Here is a 14,845-nt window from a genome sequence, read left to right on the forward strand (position 1 = left end):
AAATATTTTTTTGAACCCTCCAACACCCTCAATATTTACTTATCATGTAACTTCACCATCTAATGTACATTGTTAACGAAACGTACGCACCATTATGTGGAATGGGGAAGCAAAAACAGCGAGCGAAAAACAATAAACACAAATGGAGAAACACCGTAAATGCAATTACCTTCCAACGCGATCACTGATTCCTTACCTTTTGCACATTAATGACACATATTTGCTTCCGTAATAGGTAATCGAAAGGACTTTAAAAAATCAAAACACGGGAAAAAATACACGGGATGTTTTTGAACTTGTTGTACACTATTTTATTCAACGGCACTGGTTTAAATCCTACTAATATCCTAATCCTAATACTGGTTTAATATATCAACGCTATCGCATCACGCCACTAGGAACAGCTCTAACGTATAACATCCGGCACCTTTAAACAATGCTAGCTCATCGCCATTTATGCTGCATTTTGTTCTGCATAACAACTAGTATTACAATTTCCAGTAAAAAATGAGTACAATCACCCTTTACAACATAAATGAACACACGATCACCACACAACACTACACTGCTTCGCCGATCTCGGTTTGATCACAACACGTTCGGAGCGCTTTTCCGATGTTGCCGCATCCGAAACACCAGGGCCAACTGCGACCAAGCGACTCGGTGGTACCACATCCAAGTCAGTATCCGCAATGAGACCTCCCTTCCGAGGTAGCAGTCATTCGATCGTTCGTCTGCCATTAGCTGAAACTAAAGAAAGGAACGAACGTATGCTTATAGATATAATAATACTCACCCATGCAGTAAAAGCATTTTCACGGCGATAACTGCTGTCGGTAACGTTTGCTGGATCTTGCTGTGCGCTTGCCAATAGAGTGCACATACCGCAGTGCCCATTATGTGGACACCAAGGTGGCCATCATACTGCACAGCGACGACGGCACCTTAAATATAGCCGATGAGCGCGTGACTCGCCACCGATGGAGACATGTCGCGGCAGAAGGTGTACCACACTTTTATCGGCACGTCGTGCTGGATGGCGCCGGAGGAGATGGAGTGGGACCACGGATACGGCTTCTAGTCGTTCGGCATTACCACGATCGAGATGGCGACCGGAACTGCGCCGTACCACAACTACCCGCAGATGGAGGTGATGATGCTGACGCTGCAGAAGGATCAGTCCACGATCGATACCGGGGCGGACAAGAAGGGCCTGTACCATGCGTGCGGCAAGACGTTTCGCAAACTGATCACCGAATGCTTGTAAAAGGAATTGTCCAAGCGTCCAACGGCGAGCGAGCTTTGCATGCTGTGTAACTATAAAAAAAACAATGGTTAATAAAAAAATAGACTCGAGGAGTTTTTGATACCGTGCGGATTACGTTCATTATCAACTTACCTTGTTTGCCATGATCGAACATCGTGTAGTTTGATTGCGGGCATTCTTTCTTTCCTCTTTCTAACGATCACCGGCACAACAGATGCATAGAAAATACCGCTTTAATTGATTTAATATTACAAATATTAGCTATGCTTTACTTACCCTAAACGGCTTTCAGGCGTGCGAAGTCGATTCTACCACCATTTATAATTTTTCGGCTGTTTATTTTACACATTACACACAACATTTTCATCGCCGATGTAGCCTTTTTTTAATCATTCGCCGTTGTACATCGTGAGAGCTATCGTTCGGTTCAAAATGTAAACAAACTTTATTTTTTGAATATTTGACAGATTACATGACCGATCAACCGCACACTATCTCGTTTTTCTTGTCAGGGCTGCTTCGATTGCCATAGGGGGTGGGGGGGGGGGGCTTAAAAAATCTTTTACCACCTAAACATCTAAATTGTCAAGTCATCCTAGAAATAGACGCGAACGTTCACGCAACATTTGGAAGCTTTTGTAGCATAAATATAGACGCTAACGTGCGCCTGCTGTTTATTGGATCGGTGACGCTGTGGCGCGAAGTGAAAGTCTGCCTCGAAGTGACTCATCGGAAGTGAAACAATTGTGGCTCTTGGTGGAAGCAACACGGAAATTGCTGTTACGCACACACACACACATACAGCCTGCACAACAAAGCCATCAACAATGGAGTTTCCGAATTTGGGCAAACACTGCTCGGAGCAGTTTTGCAACAAGTTAGACTTTCTGCCCATGAAATGTGATGCCTGCGGTGCCATATTCTGGTAAGTGAGCCAGCGTGACCGAAAGCGTTTGCTGACGAAATATGCAATCTGGATCGCGTCAAGCAACTAACGATTCCCTCGCCTTCTCTTGTTTGCAGCTCCGATCACTTCAGCTACAAAGACCACGCGTGCCCCTCGGCCTACAAAAAAGACGTCCAAGTGCCCATCTGTCCGCTGTGCGGTGATCCCGTACCGACGCCCCGCGACGTATCGCCAGATGTGACCGTGGGTGCCCACATCGATCGGTTCTGCAAGTCGGATCGAAAGAAAATCTACACCAATCGCTGCTCGTACCGCAACTGCAAGAAGAAGGAACTCATCCCCGTGAACTGTAGCGTGTGCCGATTGAACTTTTGCCTTAAGCATCGCCACACAACCGATCACGACTGTCAGGGACCGGCGGCAGGGCAACGGAATCTCGTGGCCACAGCTGCCATACAGCGGCAAAGCACCAAGCCTGTCTCCTCCTCAACCGGTCTATTCTCAGCGTTCCGATCTGGCGCAACCAGCGCGCAGACTGCAGCCACTAGCAGAAGCAGCAACGCGGTCAGTAGCACCACCACGAACGAACATATCGCAATCGTCCAGGGCGGTATGTCGGAGGACGAAGCGCTAGCACGTGCGATCGCCCTGTCCATGCAGGAGGAGGAGGAGGAACAGCAGGCACAGTTGCGCCAGCAAAGCCAGCAAAGGCGCAATCCGTCCAATACGGCGCGCGGCATATCTGTTGGAAATGGAAGCGGCACCGGTGCCTCCAAGGATCGATGCAATTTGTCGTGATGAGAACGCTGGTGACGATTGTTGTGATCCCATCCCATTCCAGCTGTTTCCGCGGACCGAAGACAATCAAAGTGCGCTGCCGGACTACTTCTACTCGAGCCGAAGAATGTAATGGACGTGTACGGTTAAAGCATGCTGTGTGATTTGTTGTTATGAATTTGTTTTGCGTTTTCGGATAGAAACGATTGTAAAAGACACGCTCGCGCTTTCCTTTACCGACCATCTGCCCTCATATACACATACACCATCGACGGATTGCAGCGCCACCAAAAACAAAAACGATGTTGAGTTAGTTGTAGTTTTTCCCTTCACGAATACAATTATATTTATGCATATTTTAATTCACATCTGCTGTTATTCGATTAACGTCCTATTTTGTCGCACTCTGCCGAACGGTCGGCCGTGTGCTCGAAATGGCTGGCGGTTTGTTTTCCTCCTCAATTCTTCTTATACTCGATCCGTTCCACCTTAACGTCGTCGCCCACCAGCTGGTACACGTACGTCACGACCGTCGTGCTCTGGATGTCCATCAGCACAAAGGACGGAATGACGGCGGTGTCCAGCGGATTGTAGGAACCGGTCGCCGAACCCGGATTGATGTAGAACTTGTTCTCGTGCTCGTACGCTTCGAACTTGTGCGTGTGGCCCGAGATCAGTATGTCCACGTCGAGCTGCCGCTGGATGAGGGCGAGCGCTTCCGGGTCACCCCACGGCACTACCTGGTGGCCGTGCGACAGCCCGATCCGGAACTGTCCGACCGTCACTACCTTCTGCTCCGGGTAGTTGGTGTTTTCGTCAAAGTCTCCGCGCACAATGTGCACATCGTTGGCGAGCGTTTTGAGATAGTCGTACGATTCCTTACTGCACAGGTTCCCGGTGCAGAGGATGTGATGGATACGCCCCGGTACGAGCAGCTTCTTAAACTTGGCCGGAACACTGCTGCACCGGTGGGGAATGTGTAGGTCACCTAGCACTAGCACCAGCATCTTTGCATTTGCTTGCGAACGATCGTCTTTATCACTCAAACACTAAACGGACGAAGGAGAATAGTGGGGACAAGTGGCGATCCGCCCGGAAGGAATATGTGGGGGGCGTACGATAACAGCACGGTGACGAAGTTGGGCTGATAAGTTGTGGATGTAAATATGTGTGTTGTTTTCTATCCTGCCAATTGACTGCAAATTAGTTCTTGTTTTTTTTCCACCTCCCGTCTCATCACATTGACCAACCTTGATTGAATGCAAGTGTGCTCTGCGAACGGGCTCCACAAGAAAAAGCCTTTTCGTGAGAAGCAGCATAATTATCATTGTTTTTGTCATATTGCCGATAAATTGATCGAATAAATAGTAAAGAAACACGTTTTAAACTTTTGTTCCAATTTAAAAACCATAATAATGTTCAATTGGAAGTTTTTACTTTAAAAATGGAATTGCCAACAACCGCTCTACCTTTGCATACAACCCTGAACGGTGCTGCTGTCAGCTGTCTACAAACGGCCTGTCAAGCAGGAAAGCAGCCACGTTCGGTCGCTGTTGCGAGTTTTTTGAGAAGCACCATTTTTCCCCGGTAGTGCCGCCTAATTTTGTCGATTTTGTCGGTAAAGCTAGGCATATTGTCGGTTCTGGCAGTGTGTTTACGATGAGTGATACCATTAGCTGTACGCCGGAGACTGCGACGTTCGAGGCGCCGCAACTCCAGTTCAACGAGGATGGCTGGGGTAAGCGGGCAGAAATCCGTGTCATCCCGGCTGTGTCGGGGGCGAACCGTGCTGAAGGTGGTTAACGCATATAGTCCATATTCTACCCCTCCGTTAGGTCCGTGCGAGCTGCCGGATGCGTTCAAGGATATTCCTTACCAGCCGTTCAGCAAGAGCGACCGCTTAGGAAAGATCAGCGACTGGACGGGCACGGCCCAGACGGACAAGAAGTTTTCGAGTGAGTGCAACATAACCTCAACTGGGTGTAACTCCTGGAAGGAAATTGTTTTCATTCGTTGGGCAATCCTTTGAATGTGTGTCCATTTTGCAGATAAGTACGCGTCGCAATTCGGTGGAGGTAGCCAGTACGCTTACTTCCACGAGGAGGATGAGACGACATTCCATCTGGTCGATAGTGCGCGGATTCAGAAGCCGCCGCACCAGCGAGGTCGCTTCCGTGGCAATATGCGTAACAACCGGTAAGAGAGCTGCGGGTCGCGTGGAGCAGTAAGAAAAAGAAAGTTAATCGTGCGACTATTTTGATCTATTTGTAGCTCGGGTCGTGGTCGCGGTGCCCGTGGTGGCGTGCAGGTCGGTGGCATGACGACCCTGTCGAAGAGTGCAAACAAAATGCGCGACCAGCGTCGCGGCACCACCCGCAAGTGGGGCATGCGTGGGCCACCGCCCAAGATTCGCGATGCGTCCGTGACGGTGCGCCCGGACTGGGTAACGATCGAGGAGATGGACTTCCCGCGGTTGGCCAAACTGTCGCTGCCGAGCGTGAAGGAGGGCGAGGATATCATGACTTGCGGTACGCTCGAGTACTACGACAAGACGTACGATCGCGTGAACGTGAAGAACGAGCGGCCGCTGCAGAGCGTGGACCGCATCTTCCACACCGTCACGACGACGGACGATCCGATCATCCGGCAGCTGTCGAAGACGCACGGCAACGTGTACGCGACCGATGCCATCCTGGCGACGATTATGTGCTGCACGCGCTCGAACTACTCGTGGGATATTGTGATTGACAAAATCGGCGGCAAGCTGTTCATGGACAAGCGCGACAACACCGAGTTCGATCTGCTGACGGTGAACGAGACGGCTAGCGAGCCGCCGCAGGAGGACGGCAACTCGCTGAACTCGCCGCGCAATCTGGCGATCGAGGCCACGTTCATCAACCACAACTTCAGCCAGCAGGTGCTGAAGAGCGGCGAAAAGGAGCCGAAGTACAAGTTCCAGCAGCCGAACCCGTTCATCGGCGACGACGAGGACGGTGAGGTAGCCAGCGTGGCCTACCGCTACCGCAAGTGGGATCTGAACAATGGCATCACGCTGGTGGCCCGCTGCGAGCACGACGCCGTGCTGAAGATGCCCCAGGGCGACACCCAGTTCCTGACCATCAAGGCACTGAACGAGTGGGACTCGAAGATTGCGAACGCGGTCGAGTGGCGCCAGAAGCTGGACACGCAGCGCGGTGCCATCCTGGCGAACGAGCTGCGCAACAACTCGTGCAAGCTGGCCAAGTGGACGGTGCAGGCCCTGCTGGCCGGTTCGGATCAGCTCAAGTTCGGATACGTCTCGCGTGCGCACGTGCGCGACTCATCCAAGCACGTGATTCTCGGCACGCAGCAGTTCAAGCCGCAAGAGTTTGCGAACCAGATCAACCTGAGCATGGACAACGCTTGGGGCATTCTGCGGTGCATCATCGACATCTGCATGAAGCAGAAGGACGGCAAGTATCTGATCATGAAGGATCCGAACAAGCCGATGGTCCGGCTGTACGACATCCCGGACAACACGTTCGACTCGGACGGCGAGGGTGAGGAGGGCGACGATGGCGAAGCGTTCCAGCCGATGTACGGTTACTCGGCTGCTGCCTCCACGAGTGCTAATGTGACTGCCGCACAATCCAACACGTCCGCGACTGTGCCGGACCAGAGCGAAAAGGCGAGCGCTTAACAGGGAGGCTCAGGCAGCTCAGTTTCATTAGCTACACACGAACTAAAACCTTCTTCCTTCTCCGCCGCACACCAACAGCTTTGTGGGGACGTGGGAGACGAGCAATAGTGAGTGAACGTTCATAAAGGTATTCAAATTTAATAAGAATAATCATAATAAAAGGATGAAAACATCCCGGCCTCAACATCGGCTATGGGTGAACCAAAAAAAGAAACGAAATGTTGCCATTTTCTCTCTCTTAAATAGGAAAGAACCTTACCTTTGAAGAGACCGTTCCTATGAAAAACTAAAAAGAAATACTTATCCACTTGAGTGTATAACAAAACCAACTTCGAAAATAAAGTACACAATACGTATTAATTTGCGCTGGTGCCGGTCTGTTAGCGAAAGATTAATCGCACTTCTACACAGACCCGCGACCCGCACCGTTCCGGCCGAGCTGTTCTCGGTAAATAGATTATAAAAGCGCGTAACGCATTGTGGCATAAATTACATTTTCCAAGCACATAAAGTACAATTTATTAGGCCGCTTTTAGACTCTTTTAGAGCGACGGCGCCTTCCTTCACGCTTTCGGTTAGCAGGGTGAACAAAAACAAGGCTGCAGCCGCAAGCAGAAGACAGCGTTGGGAAAAGATTAATTGCAGTCCTTCAATCATAACGCATATGCAGTTCGTTGTTCTTTGGAGAGTGAAAAAGTCGAATGGAAACACAGGAAAAAAAACCGTTGATTACAAGGTGTTCACGCAACACTTTGCTAAACGCTCGCTTAGTTATATGCTGGTATGAGTAGAAGTTTCAACTACAAAAATTCAAAATTCAAAATGTAATGTATCAAACATGAAAATTGTTTAAAGTAGATACATAGTTCTAAATGGTAATGGTAATTAAATATAATGTATCAAGTTTATTATTATTATTATTATTATTTATTTAATCTTCAACGGGCCGTATGGCCTAATTAGGATGTAACAGTTCAATTGAAAAAAAAAAAATACAACACAAAAATAAGATTTACATCGCAATTCAGATGTCGAAGTCGAAGCAATCCGGGACACTGTTGAAGACAGCCGACATGCGGAACATAGGGTCAGACCGACCAGCACTGGAACGGGGTTGAGCGAGCCGTAGAGTTTCTCTAGACCTAAGTGTTCGGGATGGTGCATAGATATCGACTCGATGCAACAAAGGCGATGAGTCGATAGAGCCATTTAGCAATCCAGCGATGAAAGAGCACTGTGCATTGCGTCTTCTAACCGAAAGAGGTTCAAGGCCTAGAAGACGGCACCGCGCAGCATACGGAGGAAGATTATTGCGATCCTGCCAGGGAAGTAGGCGTAGGGCATATCTCGTGAGCTTACGTTGAATCGCCTCAAGTCGAGCAATTGAAGAAGCGGTAGTTGGGCTCCAGACTACGCACGAATATTCCAGAACCGAACGAACGATGCAGTTGTACACAGCTTTGATGCACATGGGGTTGCGGAATTCATTAGTTGTCCGGATAACCACGCCAAGTAATTGATTTCCTCTGGCTAAAACGTCATCGATATGCTGTTTAAAGTTCAAACTAGAGTCAAGCAGAACGCCCAGGTCTTTGGCATGATTCTGTCGATTAACTGCAGTGCCGTCCATGAAGTAGGTCCCAGTCACTGGGCTCCTGCATCGACTAAAAGACACACAGTAGCATTTCTCGATGCAGATAGTCAGTCCATTACGCTTGCACCACGAACAGAAAATTTCGATGCAGTCTTGCAGGAATGTACAATCACCTGTGTTGTGAATAGGCGCAAAATTTTTTGCGTCGTCGGCAAACAGACTGATACTGTCGGGAGGTAAAGCGAGGGTAACATCGTTGATAAACAATATGAAGAGAAGCGGGCCAATATTGCTTCCTTGTGGCACACCCGAGCTGCTGACTACTTCTTTGAACATGTGCTTATCAATTTTCACGATGTATGTGCGATTAATTAGGTAAGACTTAAGCCACTGTACGAGCGAGCTGGGAACTCCTAGCTTATCGAGTTTAGCGAGAAGAATTGCGTGCGGAAGAGAGTCGAATGCTGCTTTCAGATCTGTATAAATTGCATCGACTTGAGCTCCGGCATCAATTTGACTAGTGCAATAGGTTACAAATTCAACCAGGTTCGTGGTAGTCGACTTTTTTGGCACGAATCCATGTTGATACGGGCTTAGGTAGCTGCGGCATGCATGTAGCAGATGTTTGTATATCACTAGTTCGAACACCTTGGCAATGGCACACAAAGATGTAATACCCCGGTAGTTGATGGCATCTGTCCTGTCGCCCTTTTTGTAAATAGGAACCATCCAAGATTTCCTCCATGTTTTGGGAAAGTAGCCATTGGCTAGCGATGCATTGAACAATTTTGCAAGGATAGGTGCTACTGTCGTTTGACAGCGTTTCAGCACGGTAGAAGGAATTCGGTCGGGTCCAGGAGCGAAGGAAGGCTTTAGTTGCTCTAGGGCAGATAAAACGATCTCACTGTCGATGAAAGGAGTGCTCATGTTAATTGCGCCAGCCGGAGTGTTGACGAGAGCAGCATCAATGGTATCGGTATCATTGATGGCCGGTGAAAAGCAATCTGAGAAGCGATCCGCGAAGAGATTGCACATTTCATTAGTGTTGGCACTTGTTGCTCCTTTGTACGTAATGGATTTCGGTGTATGCGTGGATTTTGTTTTGCTGTTGTAGAAGCGCCAAAACGAGTCAGGCCACCTGCAGAGGTTACGTTGGATTTTACTCAAATATCTGCGATATCGAAACCTGTTATAGCTGCAGTATAAAGAGTGCGTGTCAAAGTAGATCGAGCGAGATCTTTGGCAGCGGCGCATTTGGTAGTGACGATAAGCAGCTCTTTTTACACGTTTGAGTCGTTTGAGTGTGCGGTCCGCCCAGGGGGGGGGGGTTAGGTTTAGGACGCTGAACTGGGACGCATACAACAAAGGCTTGCAGCATGAAGGACGAGAATGAACATACTGCTTCGTCAAGTGAAATAAAATTGGAACAATGAAAGCTATTGTTAAACATTGATATCATGTCGTTCAGTTTCACATAGTCAGCTTTAGGAAAGTTATAACGATAAAATGCGGTTGTCGTCGAGTTTTGTTGAGTCGTCGAATTGCGTCGGGTCGACGAGTTAATACGTATATTGATTAACTTTACTGGCAGTTTATGATTACTAATCAAATAGAAAGGCATCGCAATCCATTATGCGAGAACAGACAGTTAAATTAAGCAGCGCTTTAAGCTGTACGTCTTACGGATTGCATACATTTAGGCGTCTAAAAGATGGTGTATCTAAACTACCACGACTGGAACCATAAAGTGTAGCAATTGTAAACAGAATTATCACAACAAGCCGCCAGCAATAGTTTAAAAAGTGAAAAGCAGCGTGAAAAGCCACAAAAGCCCGTCAAATGCTGTGCCCGTTGACGTCTTCCTGCCGTGGATTAAACTGATCCCGTCGACGCGGGAAACCATGGTTTCTCTTTATCGTTCCATCATCGTCATCATCATCATCATCATCACCGTTGTCGTAATTGACGCTACGCAGTGGGACGCCTTTTCATCACTTTTCACTCAACTCTCCCAGTGCGGGACAATCCCCCCCGGTACGATGGATATACGCTTTCGCGGCTTGTCGGCAGCTGGAAAGGATTTGTGCCCACCATGCTACGGCCGACCTCGACCATTGTTCGCTGCTGGTACCGTCCCACTGGGAAACAGGGGACAAAGCCTGCCCCGTTAACCACAAACAAAAGTCTCGCCAAGCTCCGAGGTTTCGAGAGCTGAACACGCGGAACGGCGCGTCAAGTGCGCTTTTCTGCGGCTGTAACTAGAGGTGATTCTGGAGGCGGGTGTGTTTTTATACGTGGCTCAAAAGTAGAAAAAAAAAGAAAGCTCCCAAAGCTCCCACGTGTTGACTCGTGCTGGGGAAGCACCGTTTCCAACCGGAAGTTTTACAGCTGTTTGCCATTTGATGGTTGCGGTGTATTTGTGTTGTTTTTTTGTTTCGCCCGACCCGCAGCACCTTGCAGTAGTAGCAGCACCAGGGAAAACGGTGAGGAGCATGGAGAGCAAACGGAGAGAACTAAGGACACATTCCACGAGTATTTGGAGAGTTAGTGCGGAGTGGACACATCCAACGGTGCTACAAACACATGCTCTCCGGCGGATGGAACAAGCAAACGATTGTATGCCGTGCATTCATCCTCGCTAGAAGGGTCGCTACCACGCACACACACGCACACGCATGACGAGATGCGAGAAGGATTACGAAAATAAAAGCCAAACAAACCAGAAAAAAAGCCAGCCAGCGATCTAGCTAGCCATGGTTGTGGGGTTTTGGTGTGCGAAAGGCACCCTCCCCGGTATGTAAACATGACGGGCAAGATTAATGATTAATCATCAAGATTCATTCCCGGGGTGGATGTCCTTTCGGGTTTTTGTCGTGTTGTTGTTTTTTTTTTGTTGCTTTTCTCCCCCTTCTTCGTTTCGTTCTTCTTTCTTCTCCTACCAAGTGTGTGCTTTTTCTTTCCCGCGTACGCGTATGTGTGTGGTTTGTGTATTAAATCTCGCAGGAAGCAAACCGGATGGAATACAGGAAGGGAAAGCAATGTTTCGTCCAGACTGAGCGTGTTCACTAAACAATGTTGGTGTTTGTTTGTTTTTTTTTTGTTTTTCTTCTATGATTCGCTCTTCTCCTCGGCTTACCTTCCCCTCTTTCCCGTGCCCAGCAGCACCTTCCAAGGCTGCAGAAAGTAACGGCAACCCTCCTGTTTTTTTGCAACCCTCCCCACGTACTAAGCTGGTGACAACGAAATGTAATACGAGATGGGCCCATCCGGTATGCTAGAAGTATGCTAGTATGAAACCAAACACAAAAAAGTGAGTTTAATGGGGTTGGATAGGAGAGGAATGTTTTTTTTTCTCCGGTTTGCTTGTAATTTTGTTTTTGCTGCAACCCTTACGCGTTGAATATGAAACAATTTTGCAGCAGTGCTTTTTCCTCTTTCCCTTTTTTGCGCTTCTATTATAATTCCATTTTCTTTCGTACATGATTTTTCTTCTTCAGGAAGGTACAACACACACACACACGCATGCATTTTTTCCCTTAAATACTGCTGTAGTTTACTGTGAGCGATGGTATGTTTTGGTGTTCTGTTTTTTTTTGTTTAATTTGCTAAACCTTGAGTAGTGGCTGAGGTATGGGATGACGTCGGACGGATAGTGTTATGTAATTTGTGCTGGCAGACTGTTCCGGCTAAAAAAAAGAAAGGTTTTTTTTGGTCCGACCTTCCGAAACTGTAACAGCTGTCGTTGCATGAGTACGTCACATCCCTGGAATGAAGCGGCGTCTTTTGTGGAAGACTAGGCGTTTTGGTGTACGTCCTTCCGTCCTTCAAGCGAGTCAAACGTGGACTTCATGGAAATTACGTAGCTCAAAAGAGTTTCTTCATGAAAATAAGTCCTTCAGCTTGCATGGTTGCGCTTCCTTTTCGCGCAAAATTTTGTTCTAAATTGTTTGAAGCTTCATTAAAAGTAGTGAAATAATAAGCTATTTTTTTTAAATAAAATCGGAGGAGTAGTACAGGAGTGTGAGCTCTCTCTCTCTCTCTCTCTCTCTCTCTCTCTCTCTCTCTTTCATTCTCTCTGTCTCCTTCCTGTTTGTGCAACACAGCGTCTTCAACAGAGCCAGAGTATAAGACTTTATTAAACATTAAACATTAGTTGTCTAACAATTTGCACCTCTGCTTAGAAGCAAGAAATCAATGAGTAAACATCATTGAAAATTAACTTGAAGCAACTGTAGCTGAAGATTTTAAAAAGATTGCACCCTTTTGTGGCCAAAGCAGATGTACACACAGACACACACACTCACACACACCTTTTGTGGAGGTTCTTGTTCATTTTCCAAAACACTTTTCATTTCTCGGAAATGTAGCGAATAAACTGTGAAATTTTTCGATCCGTTTTGGATCTCCTAACCCTATCCGTTTTGAAAAAGCCGCAAACACACTCTCACACAACTCACTCTATCAATGAACTTTGAAAAAAGCCACAGCTTCCCACCCCGTCCCGGAAACGTGGACAGCAGGTTTCCCCATGGGACATGCTGGGAAAACTTTTCGTTTCCACCCGGTCCCTGTCCCGTCAAATGGAATGAAACTTCAATCGTTTGTCTAGTTGGTCGTTCCATTTCTTTCCATCGGTTTTCTTGTTTTTCTCGAAATCATTTCAAAGCTTACGAATTTTTCAATCTGCAGCCTCGTCTGCAATTGGGTGGAAAATTTGGTTTGGCCGAAGCGACTTCCTGGCAGATCGAAAATGCTCGTCCACACTCTTCCCGTAGCCGAGTGCGTAGTGTGAGTGCCCTGTGCGTGGGTTAGTCATTCCGGAAGGCTAACACACATTGCCTTTTTTGACTTGCTAGCGCGCGCCAGCTTCGAACAATGGACCAATTAGTCGGCCATGTGAAAAGTTAAATCACATTCGCGCGTTTCAGTGTGTGTGGGTTTGAAAATGCAAGCGTGATAAAATTCTACATCGTGAGAAGGTTTCACCAAAAAAGCACCTCACACCGATGAGTGGAATAGAAATCGCAACCGCTTCGACAGCAAGGAAGCTCTCCGTCGCCATGCTCGCCATGGGGAGAGGTGGGGGATATCCGGTCTGGGCGAATTGTGCTCGGTGTCGGCCGGCCACGAATCAAAATCCGTCTTCAAGAAGTGACAGAAGACGAATTAGAGCAAAGCAGCAATTCAATTAAAACTTTGCCTTATCGAACACGCCGTTGGCCGGATGGCGTAATGGCTTTCCCGGTCATTTTTACTACCGTGAGGGAAGAGGGAGGGAATGGGAAGTTTGGCCCGTGCGGAGCAGTTCAGCTCAGCCAAACACTCTGCGGGACCCAGACACAGGATGCGGGTGCAGTCTTGTATGTGTGATTTTATTTGCGCTTGAAGCTTGGTTTCGTGGCGTGGAAAGAGGAAGCTGGTGTTGTGTTGTGCGCTACTTTTCTCACATATTCATCCGTGTGTAAGTGTGTCTTTGTTGAGCAACTTGTTCTTGTATTTCTGTAGCAGCAAGGGGAATGGTTGTTTGGTTTAGGGTTTCATCATTTAGTTGCCATGTGTGTTTTTGTAAAATGGTAGACTAATGAAGTGTTGTTGAGTTGAAAGTTTTTTTTTTCAATCAATGAAGAATACATAATTCATTAATAAAGCATTGTTTCAACTTAGTTTCAATTACTTCATTTGATGGCAGTAAAATATAAAAAAGCAAAAATTAGGAATTGAAGCATTTGGCATGATCGTATCAAAACTAGTTAATTTCGCCAGGTTATAGGGCTAAGCAATTTAATTTCAAAGATCTCCTTTACTGTAAAGAGTATGCCGAAAGCAATCGCCTCGAAACTCAATTAACATAAGGTACTAATGACGACCCGGTCTTATGGTACAGTCATCAACTCGTACGACTTAACAACATGCCCGCCATGGGTTCAAGCCCCAAAGAGACCGTGCCGCCATACATAGCACTGACTATTCTGCTAAAAGAATACAAATGCCATTGAAAGCCAATCCCACAAGTTGTACAGTACAGTACAGTAGTAGTGGTACAAAACCAAGCTCATACTGGTCCTTACATACATCACCTTTTCTGGTTCAAAAACTGCATATGATCTAAAGCCGGTTCCTAAACCTGGTATCTGAACCTATGCCGGTCCAGCAACCAATACTGAACCCAAACCGGGCCAGGAACCAATAACGGTCATACCGGCCCTGGAACCTACCATGAACCCATATCTGCCATGGAACCTATAATAAGCCCATACTGGTCCTAGAATCAATCATGAACCCATACTGGTGCTGCAACCGAGCATGTGAACACACTGGTCCTGGAATCGACCATGTACCCATAACTACCCTGGAAGAGATCTTGAGCCCATACCGGTCCTGAAACCGATCATGAATCCATACTGGTCCTGGAACCGATCATTAATCCACCCTGGTCCTGGAACCGATCATTAATCCACCCTGGTCCAGGAACCTATCGTGAACCTATACCAGTCTTGAAACCTATCATAAACTCATGCTTGTCCTGGAATCGATCATAAATCCATACTGTTCCTAGAATCAATCATGAACCTGCGTACTCGTGCTGCAACAGGTCATGAAAACACACTGGTCCTGGAACCG

At 47.4% G+C, this 14,845-nt stretch overlaps 3 protein-coding genes and 1 long non-coding RNA gene across 4 annotated transcripts; 2 read left to right on the forward strand and 2 right to left on the reverse strand.

Annotated features, from left to right (window-relative positions):
* Positions 1-292: 292 nt before the first annotated feature.
* Positions 293-1,825, reverse strand: LOC121588523. The gene is made up of 3 exons (XR_006004184.1): positions 1,544-1,825; positions 1,400-1,459; positions 293-1,317 (listed from the first exon to the last, which is right to left on the reverse strand). It is a non-coding gene; the product is annotated as an uncharacterized LOC121588523 (long non-coding RNA).
* A 42-nt stretch (positions 1,826-1,867) lies between these two features.
* On the forward strand, positions 1,868-3,313 carry LOC121588521 (AN1-type zinc finger protein 2A). Its single transcript, XM_041906565.1, has 2 exons — positions 1,868-2,192; positions 2,291-3,313. The coding sequence occupies exons 1-2, from the start codon at positions 2,095-2,097 to the stop codon at positions 2,970-2,972; spliced, it is 780 nt and encodes a 259-aa protein (XP_041762499.1). The 5' UTR covers positions 1,868-2,094; the 3' UTR covers positions 2,973-3,313.
* On the reverse strand, positions 3,262-4,185 carry LOC121588522 (vacuolar protein sorting-associated protein 29). Its single transcript, XM_041906566.1, has one exon. It carries the CDS (start codon positions 3,956-3,958, stop codon positions 3,410-3,412), a length of 549 nt encoding a protein of 182 aa, XP_041762500.1. The 5' UTR covers positions 3,959-4,185; the 3' UTR covers positions 3,262-3,409.
* Positions 4,186-4,443: 258 nt separating this feature from the next.
* Positions 4,444-6,849, forward strand: LOC121588520 (eukaryotic translation initiation factor 3 subunit D). Its single transcript, XM_041906563.1, has 4 exons — positions 4,444-4,689; positions 4,787-4,906; positions 5,000-5,147; positions 5,223-6,849. The coding sequence occupies exons 1-4, from the start codon at positions 4,611-4,613 to the stop codon at positions 6,628-6,630; spliced, it is 1,755 nt and encodes a 584-aa protein (XP_041762497.1). The 5' UTR covers positions 4,444-4,610; the 3' UTR covers positions 6,631-6,849.
* The last annotated feature ends 7,996 nt before the right edge of the window (positions 6,850-14,845 follow it).

This window comes from Anopheles merus, chromosome 2R (assembly GCF_017562075.2).
Source record: "Anopheles merus strain MAF chromosome 2R, AmerM5.1, whole genome shotgun sequence".
NCBI classification, from domain to species: Eukaryota; Metazoa; Arthropoda; class Insecta; order Diptera; family Culicidae; genus Anopheles; species Anopheles merus.